The following is a 25,372-nucleotide window of genomic DNA, read 5'->3' as shown; positions in this document are numbered from 1 at the left end:
CTGTGTTTTGCAAAATGTATCTTGGGTATTCTAAGTTTCTGGGCTAATATCCGCTTATCAGTGAGTGCATATCTAGTGACTTCTTTTGTGATTGGGTTATTTAAAAAGATGCTGCTGGCATCTCTGGGTTTTGCCCAAAGTTCTTAAAATGCTGTTTTAAATTTTCCTCAGCATGAAGGCTACCATGCTGAGCATATTATTATTACTTTGGTGACCCCAGCTTCTTAGCTGTTGTCCCCAAAGCCTCTTTCATCCCCCTTGGTGACAAATCTGAACAAATTCACATTCGTTTAATAGCCAGTCCTGAAAAATATTTGGACAGCTGACATTCGGTGTGTTTTGGACTTTGTGGTAACAAGAAGTAAATGTGTAAAAGGGCCTTTGTGTTCAGGTGCCAAGGAGGGACAGGGCAGTATAGGAAGGAGTCAGTCAGAAGATCAAGCTGAGGCTGCTGAAAACAGGAGGGGTGTGTGCCATAGCCACTTCGCCTACAGTTTACCTATGGCCTTCTCCTGTGGAAGGTTGATGTCTCTACAGATGAGTTAGAGCCAAGCAAAGTATTGTGTTCAGAGCAATTTCCAGTGCAAAGAACATCCAAGAACCATCAATATTTACCTCAAGAGCTTATTCAGTGTCAGCCAGAATCACCTTGAAAGAAATAATTCACACTGAGCCTGAATTAGGTACAGCTATGACCCCGTTGTGCACTTGGGGAAACTATGACACAAACACTTGCTTTGGTTGTAGTTTGAGCCCAGGTAAACAGGCTCCAGAGATTGAGCCTAATCTCCGTCCATCCGTCCATCCATCCATCCATCTATCCATGCTGCAATCATGCATCCACCTGTATATCTATCCATCCTTCCAATCATCTATCACCAATCTATTAATCTATCCCTCTATTAATCTCTCTCTTACACACACACACACACACACACACACACACACACACATACAGACACACACAAGACACCCCCACAGACATCCCCATACCCCCACACACATGCACACACACACAGATAGACTCAGACGCAGACACACACACACACACACACACACACACACACACACACACAGAGGAAAGGACCACTGTTGTCCCAGCACCTCAGAGTACTTGATTACACCACAGAGCAGCTTGACCTGGCACCATCACCTATAACTCCCACTAACGTGGTTAAGTCTTCAAGAGGACCTAAGATGATGGTCCCCGTCCCTCTGACACATCACATGTGACACTGAGGCAGGTCTCAGTTATCCCTGTTTCCCTGCACATCTGGAAATCACTAGCATGGGACCCAAGAGGGAGCTGTAACATATAGCCATTAGGACTATAAAGCTTTATGGGCCTGAAGCCCAGGTGGCCTGACAGGCCCCAAGTCCCTCCCTGGCGAGTCCCTGAGGTGTAGTTTGGAGGAGGAAGTGGAAGTTTGATGCTGTAGCAGACCTCCAGAGCTAAGGGATGCTAGAACCCTCCCTTTCCTGGTTGCCTGTCCCTAGGGCAAGAGGGCAGCGCTTCTCCCTCAGATGTCCTTTTGCTATAGCCACACAGGAAGTGCTAAGAGAATACAGACCCAAGGTATTGGTATGCCAGTAGCCTGTTGCACAGGCACTTTTAGAGACCACTGGGGACATTTTCTATCCCTGGGTGTGAGGTTATGCCAGGGGGCATCAGTGGCTCCAGGTTTACCAATGGGATATCCTCCAATACACACAGTGAGATATTTATTTGGGACCTGGAAAACTGTTTTCATGGAAACACTAATTCCATGCTTAGATTTCCAGGCCAGGGAAGCTTATTTGACTCAGACAGAGCCCACGGGGACATGCTTGATATTCTGACCTGGGTACACATACTCATACTCAAGTATGCATAGACAGGATTCAGGTGGCCTGCTGATTCTAGGGGCAGGAGAACAATTCCAGGGATTTGAGTAGTTGCAGGCTCAACAGGAGAGGAGCCAATTGTGAGGCAGTTTGCCCAGTTGGAGCCTGCACTGTTTTCAAAGGAGCAGTAATTCTCAGACACAGGCGTTGTGTTCTGCTCTGGGTGCAGAGCTCTGCCACACACTGCAAGTCACGGAAGGATTTGTTGGAACTGGAGAAATCTACTCCAGAAATGATGAGACATTAAGTTGTGGTTCATGGATTTGAAGTTGTCTCTCGAATTGAAAGCCATTTAGAATCTCAGACTTTCTTTGGAAGTCCAAGGATGAGTTGGTTATTGAAGACCTCAAAGAGGTTTTGCTTCTGTGGGGATTAATTTTTTGCCCAGATGCATTTTATAGAATTCTTTGTAATTCTAAGATCTAAAAGTTTTATAGTTGAGGAACTGGGCAACTTTCTTGACATGTATGACACGCATAACATGTATGACATGTGTGACATGTATGATGTGTATGGCACATGTGGCATTATAACATGTGTGGCATGCATGAAATACATGGCAAGTATTAAATGTATGACATGTGTGACATGTATGACATGTGTGCTATGTGGCATGTATGACATGTATGACATGTATGACACATGACATGTGTGGCATGTGTGACATGTATGACAGGTGTCATAGGTGTGACAGGTGTTATATGTATAACCTGTGTAACATGTGTGACATGTGACACACATGACACATGTGATACATATAACATATGTGACATGTACGATATGTATGCTATATGTGGCAGGAACTGTGGAGGAATGGTGCTTGCTGGCTTGCTTCCAGGCTCAGGCTTAGCTAGCATTCTTATAGCCCAGGACTACAAGACTAGGGAATGGTGCTGCTGCCCATGGTGGACAAGGACCTCCTACATCAATTAAAAATCAAGATGACTTCCCCAGATAAGCTCACGGGCTATTCTGATCTGAGCACTCCTTCCATTGCAAGTCTCATGTGAGTCTAGTCTGATTAAGTCTAACTAGGATAATTAGTGAGATGGGAAAGAGCTGAAGAAATGAACAAGATCTGGGGGAAGGGACCTAAGAACATATTTGTAGGCCTAAGCATTAGAAAGGTGAAGGAGACTGAGGAGGAAGCAGAGACTCAGAGAACAAAAGAACTGGAGGATGATTTGATTAGAAAAAAAGCAATGAGCTCAGTTGCATTCAATAGAACAAAACCTCGATTCAATCGAAAGGTGGTCAGCCAGCAAACAAAAGGGATCTGGAGCCTGGGAATGAGGCCTGGTTCCCATGTACCCCTAACACATGTCTGACTCACATGGTACCCTTAGGTATTTGCACTTTATCCCAGGAGCCAGCCTGGACCGGAGGGGACGTAATATGAACATTTAGGCCTCTGGCTTGATTGAGGCCTCCTCTTTATCTTACTGAGAACAGACGAACTGAAGGTATCTCCTGAAGGCTAAAATGACTTGGTGCGCCCTGAAACTCTGCTGACCTGGAGCTGAGCTGGGGAAACCAAAGGCCACAGTGGAGGTACATTTCTAGGATACAAGACTAGAAGGGGCAAGAGGTTTGCCAGGATCATACCTGCTCCTGTAGACTTCCCTAAGAAGCCTCTGGGACCTCTGGCCTGTGGGGATTCTACGGGCTCAGCAGATCTACATAAAACCACTGACTGCTTTTTTTCTCTTATTTTGTCCCCAGCTGAGAGTGGCTCTGGTCCAGAGAGTGTTTGGCATCAGCTGAGTTATCTGTGGTTGGCGCCACGTTAGGGGCTGCAGAGGAGGCAGTCATCTCAGTCAGGGGAACAAGAGGAGCAGATGGCCCATGGCTTGGCCAATTCTGGTTCTGAAGCCAAGATGACAATATACACTGGCACATGTGGTTGTGCAGCTTGTGTGTGTGTGTGTGTGTGTGTGTGTGTGTGTGTGTATGGGATGGAGGGTGGATCTTATTCTCTTATCATGTGTCAAACAAAACAGAAGCTATGGGGCTGGAAAGGTGGCTTGACAGTTAAGGGCACTAGTCCTTGCTAGGATGAGGATGAAGGGGGTGGAGCTTAGATTCCCAGCATCCACATGGTGGCCCACAACCATCCACAACTCCAGATCCAGCAGATGCAATGCCCTCTTCTGACCTCCGCAGGCACCAGGCACACATGTGGTGCACATACACATGCGTGGGTAAGACACCCACACACATACCATTAAATAAATAAGCAAAGCATAAACAGCAGGGCGGGGGGATCCAATATCTCTTCATGGCACTCCTTCATGCCCCGTGGCCTCAATGAGAACAGCTAGTTTTAGCCAGCCAGTCAGTTCCCAGAGCAGGCCTGGTGGGAACGTGTGGGAAGCACCCTCCGCGTGTTGCAACTCACAGGCACGCTCCTGGGGGAGGGGTGCTTCCTTCCCTGAAGCGTCACAGATGTCCCCAGCCAACATGCACTCTGCCCTTTCTCGGGAGGTGATAAAAATTTCCCTTGATCTTTTCATTGAGTTTCCCCAAGCTGGAGCCCCAGAGAGTAGCTCTTTTCAGGCGTCTAAGAGCCTGGTTACTGAATCCTTAGGAATTGCCATCACGACCTGTAGGAGATTGTCTCCTGGAAAGGGAGATCAGGCTAAGGGCTGGCTTACTTAATGTCTTCCTTACTTTCCTTACAGGTTTCTTCACACACCCGAGGCCAGAGCATTCTACTACTCTATTAACTATCTGTTAGCTCAAAACCAAGTGCGGAGGATTCTGGGTTGTCGGAAACATTCGGGGCGGCATGGAGGGGGGGGAGCCGAGGCCTCACCAGGACTGGGTGGGCTGCTCATGTAGGTGGCGGGGGACCACAGACCTGGAAGCACAGTTGGACTGCTCAGAGCGTGAATGGGAATCTAGCTAATTCTCATTCTTTCCATGAGCCCAACCTAGCAAATCTAGACTAGGGTCGGAACCAAGGCAAAGCCTTTTGTGAAGTGTGAACCTGTGAAGTGTGAACCTGTGAAGTGTGAACCTATGAAGTGTGAACCTAAGTGTGAACCTGTGAAGTGTGAACCTGCCCTGGAGGAGGCACTGGAATGGAAAATAAGTAAATAAACAGACAGATGGATAGATAGAATGAAAAAAAATCACCAATCAATCAATCAATCAACCAATCAGTCAATTGATATGACTGAATTTAGAACAGTGACTAGGTAGTCCAGGCACTAAGCGCCCTTGTATTTTATGGCTGGCAAAGTAAGTCTCTTATTCATACGGGCCATATTTCTGAAATGTCCTTGTTCTCAAAAAACATTTCCCCCTCAGCGGTGCCACTTGTGGAGAGGTTAAAGCAATCCTTCAACAGAAATGTCGCTTAAGGTTCGGCAATTTGCCTAAGCTGCATAAACACGGAGTTGATACAAATCATTAGCTGTCAGTCGTTTTTTCCGAAGCGTTCACTGGGTTAGCCTTGACTACTCCGGGAGACTCACTGGGTTAGCCTTGACTACTCCGGTAGAGAGTCAACTGCACTTCATTGCTTCCTGGGCGGCTTCTCTGAAGGAAGGCTTTACAAGAAGAGAGAGAGGAGCTTGCAAAGGGAAACACCGGGCCCCTTGGAGGAAGAAGTCAATCGAGGGAAAGAAAGACCCATGTTTCACAGTGGGGAAGAAGGGAAAGTTAGGGAGAAGATTCTAATTTCTTTCAAGGCTACCTGTGATGGATTTTTGTTTTTTCTCCTTTTGGCTTTGCTTCAGTCATGTGACATGAACTCAAAGCTGCTTTGTTATTTCTACACGTCATACCAATAACATAGGCTCACTGTAAAGAAGTTATCTCCATATACTATGCACGGCAAGCCACCGTCCTTGGTTGTCTATCCAGCAGTTGCTGGCCTCTGATTTTGGTATGTTAGCGATCCAACCCTTGCTCTGTGTACATAGTCTCACGTACAACGCAGAAGTGCAGGACCAGGCTAGAAGCCCGGGTTGTACCTCACTTCTTTGGCCAAGCAACCTACCACAGGTCAGTCTCACACCAGCCAGTGCCCGTTCATACCTGTTGGACCGTGAAAGGCAGTCTGCGTTCTGGTCGAGCAAGGCTTACTCGGGAGACCCAGTAGAAAAATCTACAAGGGACCGAACTGTAAGCTATGCTCAACAGACACAGGCGCCTGACACCACATCGACTCCTCAACTCCGTAATCCTGGGACTATCAGTCACGTAGACAATGTCCCAAGCTCCTGGTATTCTGGCTACAGCCAGGTAAGCTCCTCCCCACAGTTACCTGGCAACAGCAAGGTAGCCCAGCCCACTATAAAAGGAGCTACTGGGCCCCTCCTGTCTCTCTTAAACTCTTGCTCTCTCCTTGTCTCTTACCTCTTGCTCTTCTTCTCCCCTTCCCTTCTCCCCTCTCTCCACGTGGCCACGGCTGCCTTCAAACCAAGCTCACCGAGATCTGCCATGTTAGAGCAATGGGGCAGGTCTCCCTGTAAGGAGCCCCACATCATCTAACCTCCTGCAGGGAGGCCTTCCTGTGCTCCACTCACCGCTGCCAGCCAACCCAAGCTTCACCAAATGGAGCTAGCCAGACTCTCGCCTGAGTGAGAACCACCCAGCGCCTTCTCTCCTGCCCCTTCCCCTTTCGGCCCCGGGGCAGACTGAGCCGACCTCGCTTCGATGCCCAAGAGCTAGAACCTGTTGTCCCTGGACTCCATGAGGCCCAGGGACCCCGGACTGCTCCCTCTCTGCCCCTGCGGACTGGGGTTCTGTGGCTTCCCACAGCCAGACGCCTACCCGGGAGGCGTGGAGAATGCATCGCAGTCCCTTTTTGGACTCTGCCTTTTTTTTCTGAAAATGCCGATCCCTACCGTCCCCTCCGTTTTTCTTGAAAATGCCGTAGCTGCATTTTTCTTTATGGCTGAATAGCCTTTTGTCGAATATATGTAGCTCATTTTCTTCCGCACTCCGCCCAGCAGCTGTATGGTAACTTTGCCTGTATTTCTAGTGATGGGCAAATAAATCTTCATTTCCCTTCCCGTGAACACATCCCATGCCTGTTCTTCACCCTTGGATAATACTTACTTTAGACTTCTGTCTTGGAAGTGTGAATTCTGTCATTTTCCCACACTCATGCCCAAACGGTGTATTTCAGTTTGCAGTATGAATTCTCTCTGTCTCTGTCTCTCTCTGTACGACAGCTTTCTGTTTCAATGGCATGTATTGGATTTCTCATACAGTTGCATATATTTTTAAGAATATATTTGTTGGCTATTTGTAGTTAGTTCTAGGGTAGCTTGCCTGGTCATAGTCTTCTCCATTTTTTTTTCTTTAGGAATGCTTGTCTTTTAAAACATTGGGTTTTATGAAAAACTTTCTCCAGACACCTTACAGAAGGGAAACTTCCCCAGTTGGCAGACCTGTCAGTGGTAGACACTGGTAGACACTGGTCTCCTCTGGCCCCTGTCCGCCTTCTCCTCCTCCTCTTCCTTGCCCAGGCAAATGGAGGGCAAATGAACGGCCCTGCCATTTCTATGCCTTGCCACTAGGTAGCGCTCTTTACCCCTATGGTCTACTTGTATTGTGCATACATTTTTAAAAATGCTAATCAGCAGTGGCCACCAAAATGCTTCTTAACGTGAACCTGACCGGGCAAACACTACTAGGAGCAACCATCCCTCTGCTTTATAAACCTGAGAGATCCCAGCTGACCCGACAGGTGGGCCTGCAGATGGTCTCTCTTTGCAGACATCTTTTCTAGCTATTGTGGTGGATCTGGCTCTCTGGGTGGCTCTGTCTGGCGCTGGAGGCTCTAGGGGGCACTGGAACCATCTCAGCCTCTCCCATGAAGACGGCCTTATTCCTGTCCTGCGAGCCGTCTCTGTCCCTTTGGCTTAGTACTCCTACCTTTGGCTTGTACATTCAAGGGGTCAGTGAAAGGACCATAGTGTCCAACCTCTTCTTCCTGGAAGTCCTCCTACACCGAGCTTTCTTTCACACGAGAGAGTCCCTGTCTCTCCCAAATATTTACTCTTTTTTTTTTTTTTCTGTTACATGCCTGCTAAGGCAAAGGTTCTCAACCTGTGGGTCGTGACCCCTAGATAGTGTCTCTCCGATGTCCTGAATATCATATATTTGTATTATTCATAACCCTAACACAGTTATCGTTATAAAGTGGCAATAAAGAAATAGTTTTCTGACTTGGGGGGGGTCATCACAACATGAGGAACGGCATCAAGTTTCGCAGCATTAAGAAGGTTGAGAACCACTTGGAGTCTAAGATGTGATGTTCTGTCTGAGCAGAGGCACTGACTTCAGCGTAGAACAAAGAGGACTCTCGGGCCTCAAGCATACACAGTCCCGGTTCCAGCTACACACGTGGCAGGTGTCCCGAGCTGAAGGGATTGGCTATGGGTCTTAGTGTGTTGAGGTGGGGTATTCACTGATATAACCCAAGCTCCTAGAACGTTTTCTGATGCCTAATAGACATTCAAAATATTTCTTAAATGAATTAGGCTTTGCCTGAACATCCCAGTTCCATCGGCTTCGAGAATCTTTCCGTTTCAGTCACACATATAACAGGGAAAAATATGGTAACGACTGACTCCTCAGTTGTTACTCTAAGGAACGTTTTCTTCTCCCTGGCAAACTATCTCAGCTTTTCAGGATTTAAAAGATAGTTATGTATCTACTAGATATTATTTCATGTAGTTGGGTTAAAGAGTCACAGCAGCTTATATCCCTGGTCCATTTTATCATGTGATCTGACATTAAGTATGTATTCTATTTTATAAGAGGACAGAAGACCACTTAAGTCACCATTAATGATCAAGCTTATAGACCATCTTCTTGGAGGTACCATGGATGGAAGAGGGGGGCAGGTTTCATCCATTTGATGATGGAACAGGATGTGGGACCCACAAAGTTCACATTGAAAACTGCAGACTCAGTACAAAGTCAAATTCTCATGTTTACATAAGTTTTTTTTTCTAAGAGAGTCATTCATAAAAGTAGATAGATGTTTATCTAGGACAGTGGGTCTCAACCTTCCTAATGCTGTGACCGTTTTAAGACAGTTCCTCATGTTGGGGTGTCCGCGGGCCATAACATTATTCTCGTTGCTGCTGTAGAACTGCACCTTTGCTACTGTTATATAATTACATTGTTGTTGTAATGCAATGTCTCTATTTTCTTTTTTTAAAAAAAAATTTAAAAATATTTATTTATTTATTTAATGTAAGTACACTGTAGCTGTCTTCAGTCACTCCAGAAGAGGGCATCAGATTTCGTACCAGATGGTTGTGAGCCACCGTGTGGTTACTGGGATTTGAACTCAGGACCCTCGGAAGAGCAATACTGCTGAGCCATCTCTCCAGCCCCCTCTATTTCCTGATGGTCTCAGGTAACCCCTGTGAAAGCGTCATTGGACCACAACCCACATGTTAAGAACAGCTGATATAAGACCAAGAGGGTGGTGGCTCAGGTTTGTAGGAACGAGGTTCCTTTGGGAATGATGAAACACCTAGAGTTTGATTGTAGCGATAGCTGTGTAGCCGTATGGACACTACCCCCTGCACAAGAAATTTAAGCGGGCAGATCGTATGGGATGTGAAAAGCGTCTCACTGCAACTGTTCCTCTAAATGGACAAATGCATTTGGGCATTCGCATCTGCTTCTTCTCTTGGCTGCAGAATGCCTTTGAGTGGACAACGCCACGTTTGAGAAGTCCTCCGTCCCTGCCTACTTGGGCTCCCGTCTTAACAGCTGTGGTGCCCGCTGCACAGAGACCTCGCCCTCTCCAAGGACTTGCTCAGCAGCGTGTGGGTTGCAGAGAAGCAGGCGCTGTGTGAGCATGAACAGAGAACACTGGCGGGCCGGGAGGCTGCTGTCCAAAGCCGCTCTCCCAAAGCCAGGAGAAACACAGCTCTGCCAGGTTGGGAGTCACTACCTCAGGTTTTTTTTGAGGGGTTTTCAGCCAAATTGGCACCAAGACTTCCAAGCTGCCAGTGTAGCCCAGAAAACAAGCCACGCACTCACTGTGCCGTTACATAAGATGCCCTCCGGGAGGGACAACTACCGATTCAGATACTAGAATGTGTTTGAAAGAGTGGAGGACTGGAAAGCCAAGCACTTGGGATGTAATAGAGTAAGAGCTCTGGTTCTAGGAAATCCTGTAAGACATGGTTACCCAGCACCTCAGAATACTTCTCTTTTGTTGCCAGGTATCAATAACTTGTATTACTATTAGTGTAATAGAAATAACAAGAATAGGATGGGGCAGGGAGCATGTCTGAGGCGTTTCAAAACTTTACACAATTATTTTTACGAGTCTCTGATTTGGGACCTTTAGAGGCCACTACTTCCAGGAATCATTGGCAAGACTATGATAAAGCGTGTGCTATACCTGGCCTAGGGACTGCACGTGTGGTGTGCAGCCTGATAGTGACTATTAATTACTAAATTAAATCATTAAATTAAATCAGGGAAGCCCAGCAGCCTCCAATCTTGCCACTTCGTCCTGGTCAATGTGTGGTCCTCCAAGACTCCGACTGTACTGATGTGTTTGCTAATGGCGGTGGATTCCAGGCGTTGGAGTTTGGATTCCTGCTCTGCTTGCTCGCCCGCCTGTGTGACCTTGGCCTCTCTTTCCCTTATCCCCTTCGTCCTCAGGTTAGTCACCGTAACAATGGATTTGTTTCCAGTTAGAAGTCCTATAGATCGGCTCCATGGAGTTGTTGTGACCCAGTAAGCGAATATGTGTGAGTTACTCAGAAAAAGGCCCAGTGTGTTGAAAGTGGGACTTCTCCTGTGGAAAAACCAAAGGACGGGTAGGCAGATGCCGAGGCTCTGCCAGGGAAGAAGGGTCAGGCTGCATAGCAGTGATGACTGAAAACTGGGTCAGGCTGAAAAAAGTCAGTCCCGGGACCGTCCTCCCAGAAGGAAAAACGTGTCAGCAGTCAGGAGCAACTCAGAGAGACCTTCCGAGATAATAGGGAGCCCTTCGCACGCCTTCCCATCCCTCCCCCTCCTCCACCAGAAAACTATTTGAACTGACACAGGTGCTTTTTATCTCTGGGTAGTGAAGACAGAAGCCTGTGAATGCGGCGAGCAGATACAAGCTCTATCTGACCTCCTAAAGGGAGCCTTTTGGCTTTATTCTCAACATCTAAAGACTTCTGGGTACGGGCTATTTATTACTTAAGGAAACAAAGTCCAGAGCACGACAATGGTCAGAGCGAAGCCTACCGTCTTTCACATGAGCTTTTGGAGGGAGGAAAGGTAATGTTTGTACCTAACCGGCATGCTACCCGACCTCCTCAAGTGTGACAATGGTAACTGTGTTTTGAACCTGGAAGACAGAGCCTGCTGCCTCCCACCCTGGTGAAGGTCTCACACACTCCTGAGTCACTAGTCGAAAGGGTAAGAGCGAGATACTACACACCCAGATCCCCCAACAGCTGTTCCTCTAAGGATACACCATTCCGCTCCTGTGGTACACAGTGATACAGGACCCATCTACTCACCCATCTCCTGACTCCTGTGGCCCAAAGGTTGGGGTCTGGGGCTGCTGGTGACAGATGCTGCAAGTGGCTTTGAGGTGGCTCTGTGGGTGGTCTCAGCTACCGGGGTAGCTTGAGCCTGTGTCAGGGTGACAGGCTGTATGGTTGTCCCTGGAATAGATGGCTTCTCGTAGGCTTTTGTGGTCTCACCTGTAAGAAAGCCAAGTTGCATTGGTGCCCGCAAAACTGTCTGCGGGACTTAGAGGACCAGAAGTCAAATAAACGTTCACTGAGCCCCACTGGCTTTTAGCAGAGACTTGTGCAAGTTGCTATAGAGTGTAGAATCTGTATAGACAGCCTGTACAATTTCAGAGCGATAAGGCCAATCAACCAAGATTAAACAACACATTTAGGTTGCAGTTCAAAACCATAGCAACATAGAAAAGGCAGAACCTGATTCGTGGCCAGGTTACTTTGCCAGGCCCCACGAGCAGTGTTTTGTTTTCCTTTCTAACATCTATTTCTCTTTCTTCCCGTTCTATAACCTTGCTATCTCAGTTGTAATTGGCCCACGGATGCACGGTCCTTCCAGCACCCCCACCATGGCTCACTCTTACAGAATGCATGCTGGTTTACGTTCCTGAGCAGTCAAGCTGACTTCCGGGCTCAGATGTCTTGCCAATAATTGGGATGATGGAACTAACTCAACGGCAAGGACCATCTAGGTTCTCCTAAATTACGAAGGTTTAGCTTGTGTCCTGCTGTTATCCTTTCTCATGTGTGGATACTGACTGGAACATTTCACTTCCTGTCACTCACTCTCATCATCTCCCTGCCCTGGAGCCCTTTCCCCCAACAAGTCCCCTCCCACTTTGATATCCTACAATTGTGCCACTGAGTTTGGTTTTGACTTCTTGCATGAGTATGAGTGGGAGGCTATTTTAAGATTTATTTTAATTCTTAACCATGTATATGTGTGGGCTTACGCATTTGAGTGTAGTATCAGGGAAGGCCGCAAGAGGGAGTCAGATCCTATCCTTTAGAGCTGGAGTTATGGGTGTTTGCGAGTTGCCCTACACGGGTACTGAGAATCGAACCCAGGTCCTCTGAAAGAGCAGCAAGTTCTTTTAACCACTGAGCCATCTCTGAGCCCGAGTGGGGAGTCATTTTCCAGAGGGTGTGGTGCTGATCCAAGGCTCTACCTGCAAAGCAAGTCTCGATTTGCTGGTGCTCCAGTTACTCAGAGTCTCCCTGAGGTCTAGGGCAAGAGAGGTTACCTCATGAGTGCTGGAGACAATATTGGAGACCTTAGACCAGGGCCATAAAGAGACATAATGGTCCCCCACGTGATCAGCCCTCTCAGCTCTGGGTCTATTGCCAGTGGCTACCAGGCATCAAGTGAAGCGCATCACCGTCTATAACTGGGAATCTGGTGTCCTGGTGTTGTTGTAATACACTGACCTAAACTTGGAGGCTTGAAGCTACAGGGTTCCATCTTTCTTATGCTTCTGGGACCAGGGTTTCAAAATAAGGACTAGCGGGACAAACTTAAAGCAGCACTGGGCTTCCTTAAGGAAACCTGAGGGTAGACTGTGTTCCCGCATCAGCCGAGTTCATCTGGATTGGTTTGTGGCTGCTTTTGAGGTTAGCATCCCCCAGTCCTTCACAGCGTGTGAAGGAATTTCTCTCTACTTTCCCTTTATGGAGATGTATGTGATTATTTTAGGACCTACCCAGATAATCCAGGAAAATATCCAGTGTCAAGACCCTTAATCATACTAGCGCTCCACTCCTCTCCATATAAGGGCACGCTCAGGTCCGCTCCCAGTGACAGGGATTTCAGTATCTTTTGGAAGGGACTTTCTCAGCTCACCATAGCATCCTGGCTCTCGTTGTTAATCACTGTGTTTGGGATTGATGCATTTTAAGACACGTGGGAAAACAGGCTAAGGGGATAAAGTCTGAGGGCAAACGATGCCTCTTTCTCCACCCTATTGGCTCCTTGATGTCATGTGACACTATTCTTGACATGGCATCCTAGAAGAGTGTCAGAGCTACAGCCCTGCAGACAGCATTTGATGGGGTGTTCAGACCCGCTGCTCAGCACTGCCACCTGCACCCTTCCAAACCCAACACCGTCGCCTTCTAGAGGCGAAACCACAGCACTAATTTGGGAGAGCAGGCCAGAAAACAAACAAACAAACAAACAAGCAAGCAAACAAAAACAAACCCAGGATCAGGGTTCAATTCAGCCATTCTGTCTGCTCTTGTGGATCAGAAGCAGGTTCCTCATTTTCATTTAACCTGTTGCTTGCCAACAGTTAGCCGTCTTTAAATCAGTCAGAAGACTGGGCCAGACAATTATTACAGAGCCATAGAGGGCGTCTGGGCTTCGGTCGGCATCTGTACCATCCTGGGGCAGAACCCAGATTATCTCATGTACGACGTTCCTTTTACTTTGAATGATAGCCATTCGTAATAAGTCCTGGAGAAGTGTTTAATTTCTCAGGAGGGATCCTCTGCCCCGTGCTGATGTGAGAAGCCCTTAGCTCCTTTTGAGGGAGATGCAGGCCCGAGTTTGGGATGCTTCACATCGGGAGGTGGTACCAAGAACTGCTTGTAGATTTCCGCTGACAGGGTCAGGATCCATGGATATATAAACTATAGGGCAAGTATAGCCTTACTTTCAAATCATTAATTCATCCACAATCCAACAAAGTAAAGCTTTTACTAGAACATCTTCCTATCATAAACTTATTCTAGTTCAAAAATCACAATTATCTTTTTCTTACTCCATTGGCCAGATCCTACCAGGCTCTTGGCTACCCCACTCATCTCTATTTGTGAATATTCATTTTCAAGAGAACCAGAGATTAACTCTCACGAAGGGAGCCAATGACCCTGGACACGGCTGCTTTCAAATGCTTGGTCAATTTACTCAAGAGTCGTGCGTCTCTGTCTATGTTTTTGTTCACTCTCTGTCGTTCATTAGCACCATCTTTATTGTGGAGGTAGAGGGTGCTTCTGTTCCTAACCTAATTCTCCGGGCTCCTTACAGAATGTCGCACTCTTGGTTCACTATGAGCAATCTGACATAATACCCTGTCAAATGGTTTCTGCAGGCGGTGTCAGATATATGGAATTCCCCCCCCCCCCATCCTTTCAGAAGCTTTTCCCCAAACCTCTCATTGCATGATTCATCTGGGCAGAGCCAAGAGCAGCTTCCCCAGCAGCAACCTCTCCACGGCAGCAGATGGAGCCCCAGGCCTCCTACACCTGACAGTTCTGTGGAGTTCAGCTCAAGGGGTTACTAATGCAGCACCAGGAATTGCTCCCCGAGAAGCTGTCTCAGATGGGCCGTGGGATTTTTGATCTAAGAACTGCAGCCCAAGCCAGACTGAGCTCCTAGCCCTCCTGACCCTTGCCAGTCTTGCTTCTAAAGCTAACTGAGCCTGTCTTCTAGGAATGGGGACCGTCATGTCTACTTGGCAGGGGCTGCTGCCATGATTTGGATGAAGTGTACACGTTCCCCACACTGTACATTACACATGTACGGATAGAGTAAATGGTAGGAGTTGGCATTTGACATCATGCTATGTATGCCTTCCCCCTCTGCAGCGAACAGCTGTGTGCCTTGTAGCTGTGACAAGGACAGAGCCAAGATGCCCATAGGTCTGAGTGTTGGTTCTTCTTACCACTAACTCATTCTGAGCCTTAGGGCTGTACACTAGGGCAGGAGGTCTAAGATCCAGTGCTTATCTACTGTATTCTGCCACTTTGGAGGATATTTATGTAAACATTCCTGGTGAAGATTGTCACAGTCCTTCCTAGAAGTGGACACAAATATCCCTATATTAAGCTAAGGGACAGGCTTTTTAAGAGGTCAGGAAGTATCCCCACTTACAATGATGAACAGAAGTAGAGATGAGGTTTGAACTCAAGGGCGGTCGACTCCAAACCCACACTCTTTTTGTCCACAAGAAGGGAAGAAAGTGAAAGATGGGCTTTGGTCACATGAGAATTCCTGACTATATCTCAAGATCTCTGGCGAGCTCACTAAAGCTTACTGTCAGGGGTGGTGACAGAGTGTGTGTGTGTGTGTGTGTGTGTGTGTGTGTGTGTGTGTGTGTTGTGCTGGATATGGGCTGTGAAGCCCAGAGATGCCTGGGAGGTAAAACTTACTGCAGTATGAACCAGCCTTACCTCCTCCAGGGTAAGGCTTAGCAAACTGCCCAGGGGAGGCAGGGGGGCACTGTCCTGGCACTCCCTCTGGAGCAGATTTCCTCAGCCTTCTTTGACACCAGGAATGTGCCTCCCCAGTTTTTTTTTCAGGCATTTATGCAAATCCACACTTACCTGTGTTTATTCCCGCTCAGAGCAAAAGGAGGCAGTCGTCAAGTAACAGCTGCCTGCTTAATGGTTGCTAACAGCCTGGGAGAGACAGCCTTCACCTTCCAGGTAATATCTGTCCCCAGCGTGAGCCCTGCGAGGCAAATCGGATGCCTACCAGGGTTCAAGCGAGATAATTTGCCACTGAAGACCTTGGCTATGCTTTTGGGGGTCATCGTAACCTGATTTACCAGTTAACTCATTCTCTGGGAGCCCAGTAAGCATTTTATGCAGCGTGCTGAGACCTGAGCCATAGTTGGCCTCGAATCTACTTCTTTTCTGTTTTGCTCACTAAAGGATTTATTATTTTACTTAGCAATGAGGCCATGCTTTCATAGTCCTCACTGGAATATTTTATATAAATTAGTAAGAGCTCGCCCCGTGTGGACACGTCCTTTAAAGACAGAACGAGATCCCACACATCCCTTTGGCAGATACATCATTTAGCTTGGGTCTGGCCCACAGAAGGGACTTAATACATGTGATCTAATGGATGGATGAAGAAGAAATGTGCAAGGACAAGTGTGAATGTTCTAGAAATAAGGAACAGACAATAATACCTGGTGATATGTCCCAGGAGGTTAAGGAGGTTTGGTAATGGGGACAGGTGACAACAGCAATGGTTGTGTTTTAACACTGGGACTTTTGCATACTTTATAGACTTAAGTTGAAGTGGGAGGGACAACCCCCCCCCCCATGACTCACCACACTACTTCAAAGATACTACATAGGCATATAGACAAGGGTTTGGTGTGTGGAGGCAATTCAGCTCTGCCAAGGCTGGTGTAGATAAGGGGAGCTTTGGGCCAGCCTCTACTACCTGGGGCTTCGAAACCAAATGGATTCCAAAATCCAGAGCAGCATCTCTTACCTGCCCTGGTTCCCTGCTCTCCCCTCACCATGGTTACCTGGTTCAGGATGCCGCCACCCATCCGTCTCTAAGGAACCACTTACAGCCAATCACACCCCTGGGCAAATTTCGAAACCCTTCTTTATCTGAAACCTGGAAGATACTGCCTCAGGCTCTTGCAGTTCAGGGATCTGGCACAGAGAGGACTCAGGGCTGTGGTCACCGGATGTTGTGTGTTCCCCCCATTTTGTGCATCCCCCCCCCCTTTCAGGTTTGGATTGAGGGCTGAAGCCAGAGGACCTGAAAACTGTATGCCAGGGAATTTGTCTCTGAGTTTCCCATGTTGGTGACCATTCCAGGTTAATCTGTACGGTCACCACACCCAAGTCTCCCCAAGCAGTGAGCCGGAGGAAAAGGACCAAGAAAAAACACAGGGCGAGGCCAGGAGCCATGCTGGGTGGGGATGCTGGGGTGACAGGGTGCTTCCATCCTTCCTGCTGTCTCCCCGAGCCTCAAGAACTGGTAAAGATGGCTGACCCATGTCCTGCCAGTCTTTCTGAGGTAGAACAGTCACAAATACATCCTGGACCTGCTGGAGAGGGTTTTGCAGAGGCACTAGGGGCGAATTCTGGAAGGCTAGAGGTGCTTTCCCCTCAGACTAAAAAGGGAGAGGGTCTTGACACAGGTATCAGAAGTCAGGGGCTTACTTGGCTCTGGGAACTTTCTACACTTGAGATCTCCTAGGTCATCAGAGCCATGAACGCACCTCAGGGCCAAAGACCGTCAACAGCTACAGGCAGAGTGAGAAAGAGGGTAAGCTCACCTCAAAGCAACTCAGGGCTGCCTCAGGGTAGTCCAGAGAGAAAGAAGCCCCGGGTTCTGAGTGCAGGGACTGCTGGTTCCTGGGATGGTATCCCAGGAATGGCAGAAAGGGATGGGGCCAGGACGATCATAGATGCGATAAAACAGAAACCAGTTCGCTACAGGAGTCACCTATTCAGATCTCACCACAGGAGCAGAGGCGGTAAACATGGACGAGATGGAAACCGTCAGGAAGCGTTGCCACTCCTTCCTCGTGCCCTCACCCAAAGAAGACAGGGCTGATCTCAGATCTGGTTCTTAAGGTGAGGAACAGGACAGCTATGGGCTTGCAACTCAATAAATATGTCACGATCACATCTGCGATCAAAGTGTCACTGAAGGTATAGGTGAAGCCGTGACAAGCTGTCAAGCCCCAGTATGCTTGCTTGTAAAGGCTCATCGGGTACAGCATAGTCACTTAGAGAGTGGTGTTTGGAGCCACACTGTCTGACTCTTGGCTTCGCTACTTCTTTGCTGTTTGTCAGCAAAAACGTACACAACTTCTCTAAGCTGTTTTTTTTTTTTTTTTTTTTTTTCCAAAACTGTGCCTTAGGGCTAAGAACAAGACACCTTGGTAGTAATTTGGACTGACTAAAAAACTATTTATCTTGTCTCAGTGGCTGGCACACAGCAAATATTTAAGAAACACCAGCTCTTGAAATTCCAGAGCCAAGTCCAGCCTACATCCATGAGCAGAACATGAACCAAATCTACGCGCTGCCATGTTTCTGGAATGCCAAACTCTATGAGAGAGCAACTGTGTGAGAAATCAAAGCACCCCTCAAGAGGACACCAGGGAGGGCACTGTTCTGGATTTAGCATGGCAACTTGGGAAGGGGAATTTCCTAGTCTCTGCCCTCCGAGGAGGAGGCTGACGTGGCTAAGCCCCAGAGATGTGTGTTTTGCACGGATTCAGATTCATTGCTTTGATTGCTTGCTGTTAGTGGATAAGGCTCGCCATCCCCTCTCCTTCCTGCCCTCCCCTTTGCTTTATGGCCAAGTAGAGGCAGCCTTTTCCCTTTTAGTTGCCGGGGAAACGCTTCTAGGCATAAGATCTGACCATAGTCTAAAGTAATAAGACAACAAAAATTCAAGGCCACAGTCACACGGAACGGAAACGACACAAATACAGACAATATCAAACCGTGAGAACGACAACGGAAAACATCCCACCCCCAAGCCACGCTGTCTGATCGCATTGATTTCGGTGCCAGGTTCCTGGCATTGATTAAAGCATCACGAAGGTCAGTGGAGCTTGACTGGGTAAGATGTTAACTTCCATATCATCTTCTAGAATACAGCATCGCGTGCTCATCTCGGATGAGATAACACATGCACACTTGCCTGCTTTAGCAGCTGCAGTTTTGGATGATGAATATGTAAGAGTCGATGGGTAGGTCACACCCTTTTGGGGCTTACTTTCTGAAAGAGAAAAAAAAAGAAAGAAAGAGAAAGAAAGAAATTTATTTCTGGGGTGGGTTTTCAAATCTCTCAGTGGTGATAAGTGGATTATCTCTAATTTATCTCTCTCGAGTTCCCCAACATCTGCCGCCCTTGCACGGAGTTGTCGATTGCAATAAGAAAGTCAAGTGGCATTTTGTTTTCCTGTGAGACACTTGTTTTTTATTAATAACAGAATGGAAGTAATAAAATCCCCATGACTCAGAGTTGCTTAACATTTGCACTTCCTTGTTTTGCTCCTGAAGACGCGGCAGGTAAGCTGAGTGGTTTTCCACCCACACGGCTTTGAGAGCTCAATTACAATGGTAGATGGATGGGAAACACTGTACTATGCTCCCTTTAGGTCTTGGGCTGACTGTCTTGGGGGGGGCAGAGCTACCTCTCACTTCCTGGAACCCTGTGGGACCCGTCTGAAATCCAGAGCATCACGAAAGCTTGGAAGAAGTTGTATATAGGTCCTCCTTGAAAATAACCATTGGTGGTCACTTGGGGAGAGACGTTGGATGCAAGGCAAGGACACAATAGAAGACCAGAGCTGGATCATCGATGATCCGGCAGAGTTGTAAGTAGTCATCCTTCTTGGGATGACTAAAATTGCCCCGGAAGGCTATTTCCTATGAAGCCATCTAATTTCCAAGAGATGCCAGACTTTGTTCTACAAAATTGAAAGTGCCAATGGAATGCAGGTATTCTCCTTCCTGGCCCCAGAAATCTTCATTAGTCTGTGCATGGCTGTGATGATCCCAGGGCCATGAGCAGTGAGTGCCTCATATGGTTATAACATGAGGACATATCTTTAAAGATTTCTTCTGTTCTCTCTCTCTCTCTCTCTCTCTCTCTCTCTCTCTCTCTCTCTCTGTGTGTGTGTGTGTGTGTGTGTGTGTGTAGAGGCCAGAAGAAGGGTTTGGATCTCCTGGAGCTAAAGTCACAGGCATTAATGAGCCCCTTAATGGGGTGCTAGGAACCCAAACACCAGTCCTTTACAAGAGTATCGAGTTCCCTTAACCGCTGGATGCATCTCTCCAGCCCCATGAGGGATAGCTCAGTGCTTAACCCCTTGCTACAGTCCCTATGCTCTAGCTGTGGGGTGGTGGAAGCATGGCTTGCTATCATTTATATAAAAGCATCAATCTCTGGACACAAGGAAGTCCTTGGAGAGAATGATAAGGGGTGGTGTCGTGTGGCAAATGGAGTGAGGTGGCCCAGGAATGTGCCAATCATTCTACGGCACAAGGATTGTGAGGTCTCAGGGGGCACCCAAGACTAAGAAAATCTGGGTTTCTATTTCAGTTTTTCTATTACTTCTATTTTTCTTTTTCATTTTTTTATTTTGATGGTCTCAGGAAGCAAACCTACGGCTTTGAGCTAGCTGAGTGTCCTACCGCCGAACTACGTACTGGCCCTTATTTTTACATTTAATTAGCTGATATAGACTCTGTTTATTAATTTTTCACTGAGAAAAATATAAATAATGACATGACCTCTAAAAAGTTACAGCGATGTAATGAAAAATGAAATTAAAGCATATTCCGAGCTTCATATGCCCACAAAGATGCAAAGCTTTATTCAGACATTACCTGTAAGTTCCACTCAAAGGCAAAAATGAGGCAAACACTCTGGCTTACAGGTGCCTCTTACATCATTGCATTAAAATCATCTGGGGAGCAGAACGGGTCATTCCCAAGTCTTTAGCCATGTCGGGGCCTGCTCTGAGCAGACCCAGGTTGAAGCTGTTTGGACCCCATGAGGGGCCTCCTGGCTGTGGGCCACACCGAGTTCACAGAGAGGGAGGCAGAGGTTTCCACCCACCGTCTGACTACTCTTATGACTAAAGTTAGGTAGTTCTTTGTGGTTTTGCTCAGAAGGCCAATGAGCATCTGCCCAGGTGTCTGAAATGTGAATCAAAGGACAGCAGCGAGTTATATGGGGGACCTGCCGTGACCTCTCACAAGCCAACACTGTCCCAGGATGGTGCAGCCCAGAACCACATACCTTGTCTTGCCCTGACAGCTGCAAGATCCCCAAAGTAGATTAATTAAAGAAGCATGGCGACCTATAAAAAATATAAATAAAACCCCAGAGAAAGGTCACACTGGCACCTGAGCCTTCTGAAGAGGGCTCTGACCCAATCCAGCGAGGCTTTGTTGGCTGTGAACTTCTGACTCACATGGGCGTCCTTGGCCACAACCTTATGAGACAGTGCCCACCTCCCTCCAGTTGAAAGAGGCCTCCCATTTACTGTGCAAGCACAGTGCTTATTATCTCTGGCCACAATCATTTTCTGTTAAATGTCACAGGGCAGAATGAGGGCTGGAGGAAGTTGAGATTTATAGAGAATCAACCAATTAAGCTGCTTTTATTGCAAAAATCAAAGAGCAAATGGCAGCATCAAAAAATCCCCAACACTCCTCGTCTCTCATTTCTAGTCTTCCTTTAAAGTCCCGGTGCAATGCCTGGATCGCAGGCTGAGTTGTAAGTTTGAAAACTCTCGCTTGCTCGCCACACTCCTAAGTGAAGGTTGTCGTTCTCTCTGTTCAACAAGACACTGCCCTTGCCCTTTGGTTTCTGCCCGGGAGAATTCTTTGTCAGGAGGCTTTGCTGCCACTTACTCTGTGGTTGATGCCCTTCCATGATCCAATAAAGAAACCAAGCTCATTGGTGTAATGTAACGGGCTCAGAGCTTGCCCCACTCGAGACGAACCCTAAAACGTCCGTTTTCACTTTTGTCAATTCCGATGGATGGGGAGATATGGGTTTGGAGCCTGAGATGTCTAACGGAGGTCAGAAAACCTGCCAGTCTAGCAGACCCAGGGTATATCAAGGTCTTTCCCTTTACATGGGGTGAGGGTTGGGGGACTCCTTCTTAGGATAATCCCATCGAATTCAATCTTTCTGGGAGGTCAGAGAAAATAGGAGACTGGGGTCTCGGGCAACGGAAGGGTAAGGAGAGCACAGGACTTTATCTTGTGCTCCAAATCAAATGTGACACCAATGAATGTTCTGGCCAAATCTCAGGAGACATGAAATTAAAAAAAAAAGTATATAATGATTTGTTTTCTGTGGTTGATAATAACATACTATATTTAAAAGAAAAACCCTAAATGAGTCCATAGTCTACATTAAAAACAACATCGTGTGGGGGTGTTGGGGGAGGGACGCTAACCGCTAATGTGGAAGGAATGACATAATTAGGAAAATTATAATTTTGCAGTTACAGTTTGCCCTGTTTCTGTAGTATACAAATTTGTGATTCAACTAAATCTGCAATTAAAATACTTGGAAACAATTTGTAGCTGCGTGGTGCTTGCCTGTGATTATTTTCTTGTCATTATTTCCTAAACAGAAGGATGGGATAGCCATTTACACAGTATCCACAGGGTCAGGTACTGAGTGAATCTAGAGACGACATAATGCTGAGAGAGGATGCGAGAGGTCATGCAGACACTGTACCACTGTACATAAGATACTTGTACAAATTATACATCCGGCACCCCAAGAGGATACTGGAGAACTACAGACTAATGTATTATTTGTGAAGCTAGGATGGGCAATGGGCATTAAAATTGCTGAGGAAATGTTATTGGGTAATAAGTTACTCAACTATCACTCTGCTTGCTAATTAAACACACATATCTTGGCCCTGGAGAAGTATATTATACTGGTGAAGAAATCAAATTTGCTGTCAGCAACAATGAAAGAAAACTGGCAGTCTAGCCCTTTGAAAAGGCCACTGTACCATGACGCCAGGGAGATTTGACCACGGAATCTGTCCTTTTTAAAATATTCAAGTTGAGGGACTGGAGTGGTGGCTCTGAGGTTAAGAGCATTTGCTGCTCTTGCAGATGAGCTGAGGCGGGTTCCTAGTATCCACATGATGGCCCACAACTGTCCATATCTCCAGTTCCAGAGTTTCTAGTATCCTCTTCTGGCCTCCCTAGGCACTAGGCACACACATGGTATACATACATACATGCAAGCAAAACATTCATACACATAAAATAAAAGACAAATACATCTTTAGAAGTATATATTGAAATTGAACCCAATGACGAAAAAACATCTGGCCCCGTTTTTGGTCCATACTGTAGGGCATACCACTAGATGTCATAGATGTCATTACCATTCTCTGGTGACAAGATGAGATGTGGTGGAGTTAAAGGAGACTGAGGAGACAAGTAAACACCAGGCAGAATCTTTGATCATCTTGCAGATCCAAAACAGAGAGTAAGCTCTTATAAGGAATATTTTGGAGGTGCGAGTAAGAACTCTTTATTGGACAGTGTTACATTAACATTAGTTTTCAGATGCGGCGCCACAATAGTTACTCAGGAAAACGATTGCGCTCATAGAGACACATGGGCAAGGACTTTCAGATGAAGTGTTAGAGACGCTTATAGAGTTTTCCACGTAAGTTTCTTTAAATGAGGAGATACTCAAGTATTAACAAGTGAGGAGTCTGGGCAGAAGGGAGATGGGTATTCACTGCACATTTTCTGTAAGTTTAAATATTTCCGAAATAAAAGTCTGGGTTGGAGAAATAACAAAAAACAAAAACAAAACAAAAACAAACAAACAAACAAACAAAAACAAAGCAAAAACAAAACAACAACAACAAAACCCACCAAAACCCCCAAACAAACAAACAAACAAACAAAAAAATGGAGAAGCAGGGCCCAATGGTTCTGAGAGAGCTGGTTACATGTCCATTGTGAAACTAGACTACTGCAGTCATTAGATTACTTGTGTGATCCTTTTCAGAGGGAGAGAAAGAGTGAAAATTATTATTTCTAAGACTTCAATGGAGCTAGGAAGCTGAGCTGACTCGGCAGTAAGGCAATTAATTGAACAAAAATTTAAAATAATCTAAAATAGAACTGTGGCCCAGTGTCCCTCCAAACCTCTTTTCCATCTACCCATCCTAGAGAACTCAAGGAAAAACATTCTAGGTACGGGGTACATTTGGCTCTCCTTAAGGACTAGTGTTTCAAAACCCAACTTGTTAGATGTAACTCACTTTACTCCAAGTTTTGACTGAACTTGGAGACAGCTGTGATGCAGTTCACATGAGCAATGATGTGCTTAGGATTTCCAGGTTTGACTTGGCTGTAATTTTCAAGTAAGTGTAATCTGTTTCATAATTCTAGGTTTTAGAACAATGCTTGATATGTTTCTGAAATGAGTAGGCCACCGGCAAAAAGTAACACCAACCCAATGATCACATTTTGTCCTGGGGTCACTGCAGATGCCTGCATCCAGCAGGGACCTCGGGGGTACGACATACCTGCGATGATGAAGGACTCTCTCCATCTGGGTAAGGATAAAGACTGAACCCCGTTCGAGTAGCTTCCTTTGTAACCAGACTGCCCAGCAACTTTCCGAACAAGTATTTTCCCTCCTGAGTTATCCAGCACACCGCTATAAAAAGAAAACACATAAACAACAACGATCAACAACAACAACAACAACAAAACCCCCACAAAACCTTGGAAGGAATCATACATCTACAGCTCGACAACTGCCCTTGGTCTTTAGCCAGGCACTCGAAAGCAGTGACATTAAGGGAACCTTTGCTCAGATTTGCAGTCACTCTCCATACAGTGTTTAGCTGAGCATGAGGAGAGAGGGAGAGAGAAGGAGGGAGGGAAGGAGGGAGGGAGGGGCAGTCGGATCTCTGTGAGTTTGAGGTCAGCAGCCGCTACAGAGTGAGTTCCAGGATAACCAGGGCTACACAGAGAAACCCTGTCTTTACTTCCCCACCCCCACCCCATGGTATTTCCACCACTGGACTTGACACCTGACCTCTAGGTCAGATGACCCCTTTTCCGTGTCAAATGTCTGTTGTGCCAGCCAGAAACTCTCTTGGCCCTCATGACTCAGATTTCTAGTTCCCTCGCTTTCCTATTCCCATTCCTATTCTTTTTTTTTTTTTTTTTTTTAAATATTTGCTTTTATTTATTTATTATGTGTAAGTACACTGTAGCGGTCCTCAGACACTCCAGGAGGGGGCATCAGATCTTGTTACAGATGGTTGTGAGCCACCATGTGGTTGCTGGGATTTGAACTTAGGACCTTCAGAAGAGCAGTTGGTGCTCTTAATGGTGGAGCCATCTCTCTAGCCCGCCTATTCCTATTCTTAACTTGTGTATGTTTTTGGTCTCTTCTTTATTTTCTTTTTAATTATTTTATTAGATATTTTCTTCATTTACATTTCAAATGCTATCCTGAATGTCCCCTATACCCTTCCCCCACCCTGCTCCCCTACCCACTCACTCCCACTTCTTGGCCCTGGCGATCCCCTGTATGGGGCATATAAAGTTTGCAAGACTAAGGGGCCTCTCTTCCTAATGATGGCCGACTAGGCCATCTTCTGCTACATATGCAGCTAGAGACACGAGCTCTGGGGGTACTGGTTAGTTCATATTGTTGTTCCACCTATAGGGTT

At 46.6% G+C, this 25,372-nt stretch overlaps 1 protein-coding gene across 2 annotated transcripts in view; it reads right to left on the bottom strand.

Annotated features, from left to right (window-relative positions):
• The window catches only part of Vit (vitrin), a 120,800-nt gene that overhangs the window by 31,677 nt on the left and 63,751 nt on the right, over window positions 1-25,372 (bottom strand). For both annotated transcript variants that reach the window (XM_021217930.1, XM_021217931.1), the window contains 3 exons: window positions 24,212-24,345; window positions 18,814-18,891; window positions 11,394-11,579 (listed from right to left, as the gene is read on the bottom strand). In XM_021217930.1, the coding sequence (XP_021073589.1) occupies window positions 11,394-11,579; window positions 18,814-18,891; window positions 24,212-24,345 (398 nt within the window). The remainder of the gene's footprint in view (window positions 1-11,393; window positions 11,580-18,813; window positions 18,892-24,211; window positions 24,346-25,372) is intronic.

This window comes from Mus pahari, chromosome 18 (assembly GCF_900095145.1).
Source record: "Mus pahari chromosome 18, PAHARI_EIJ_v1.1, whole genome shotgun sequence".
Lineage (NCBI taxonomy): Eukaryota > Metazoa > Chordata > Mammalia > Rodentia > Muridae > Mus > Mus pahari.
Note: the sequence above shows the minus strand (reverse complement) of the source record. Positions and strands in the feature narration are given on the sequence as shown.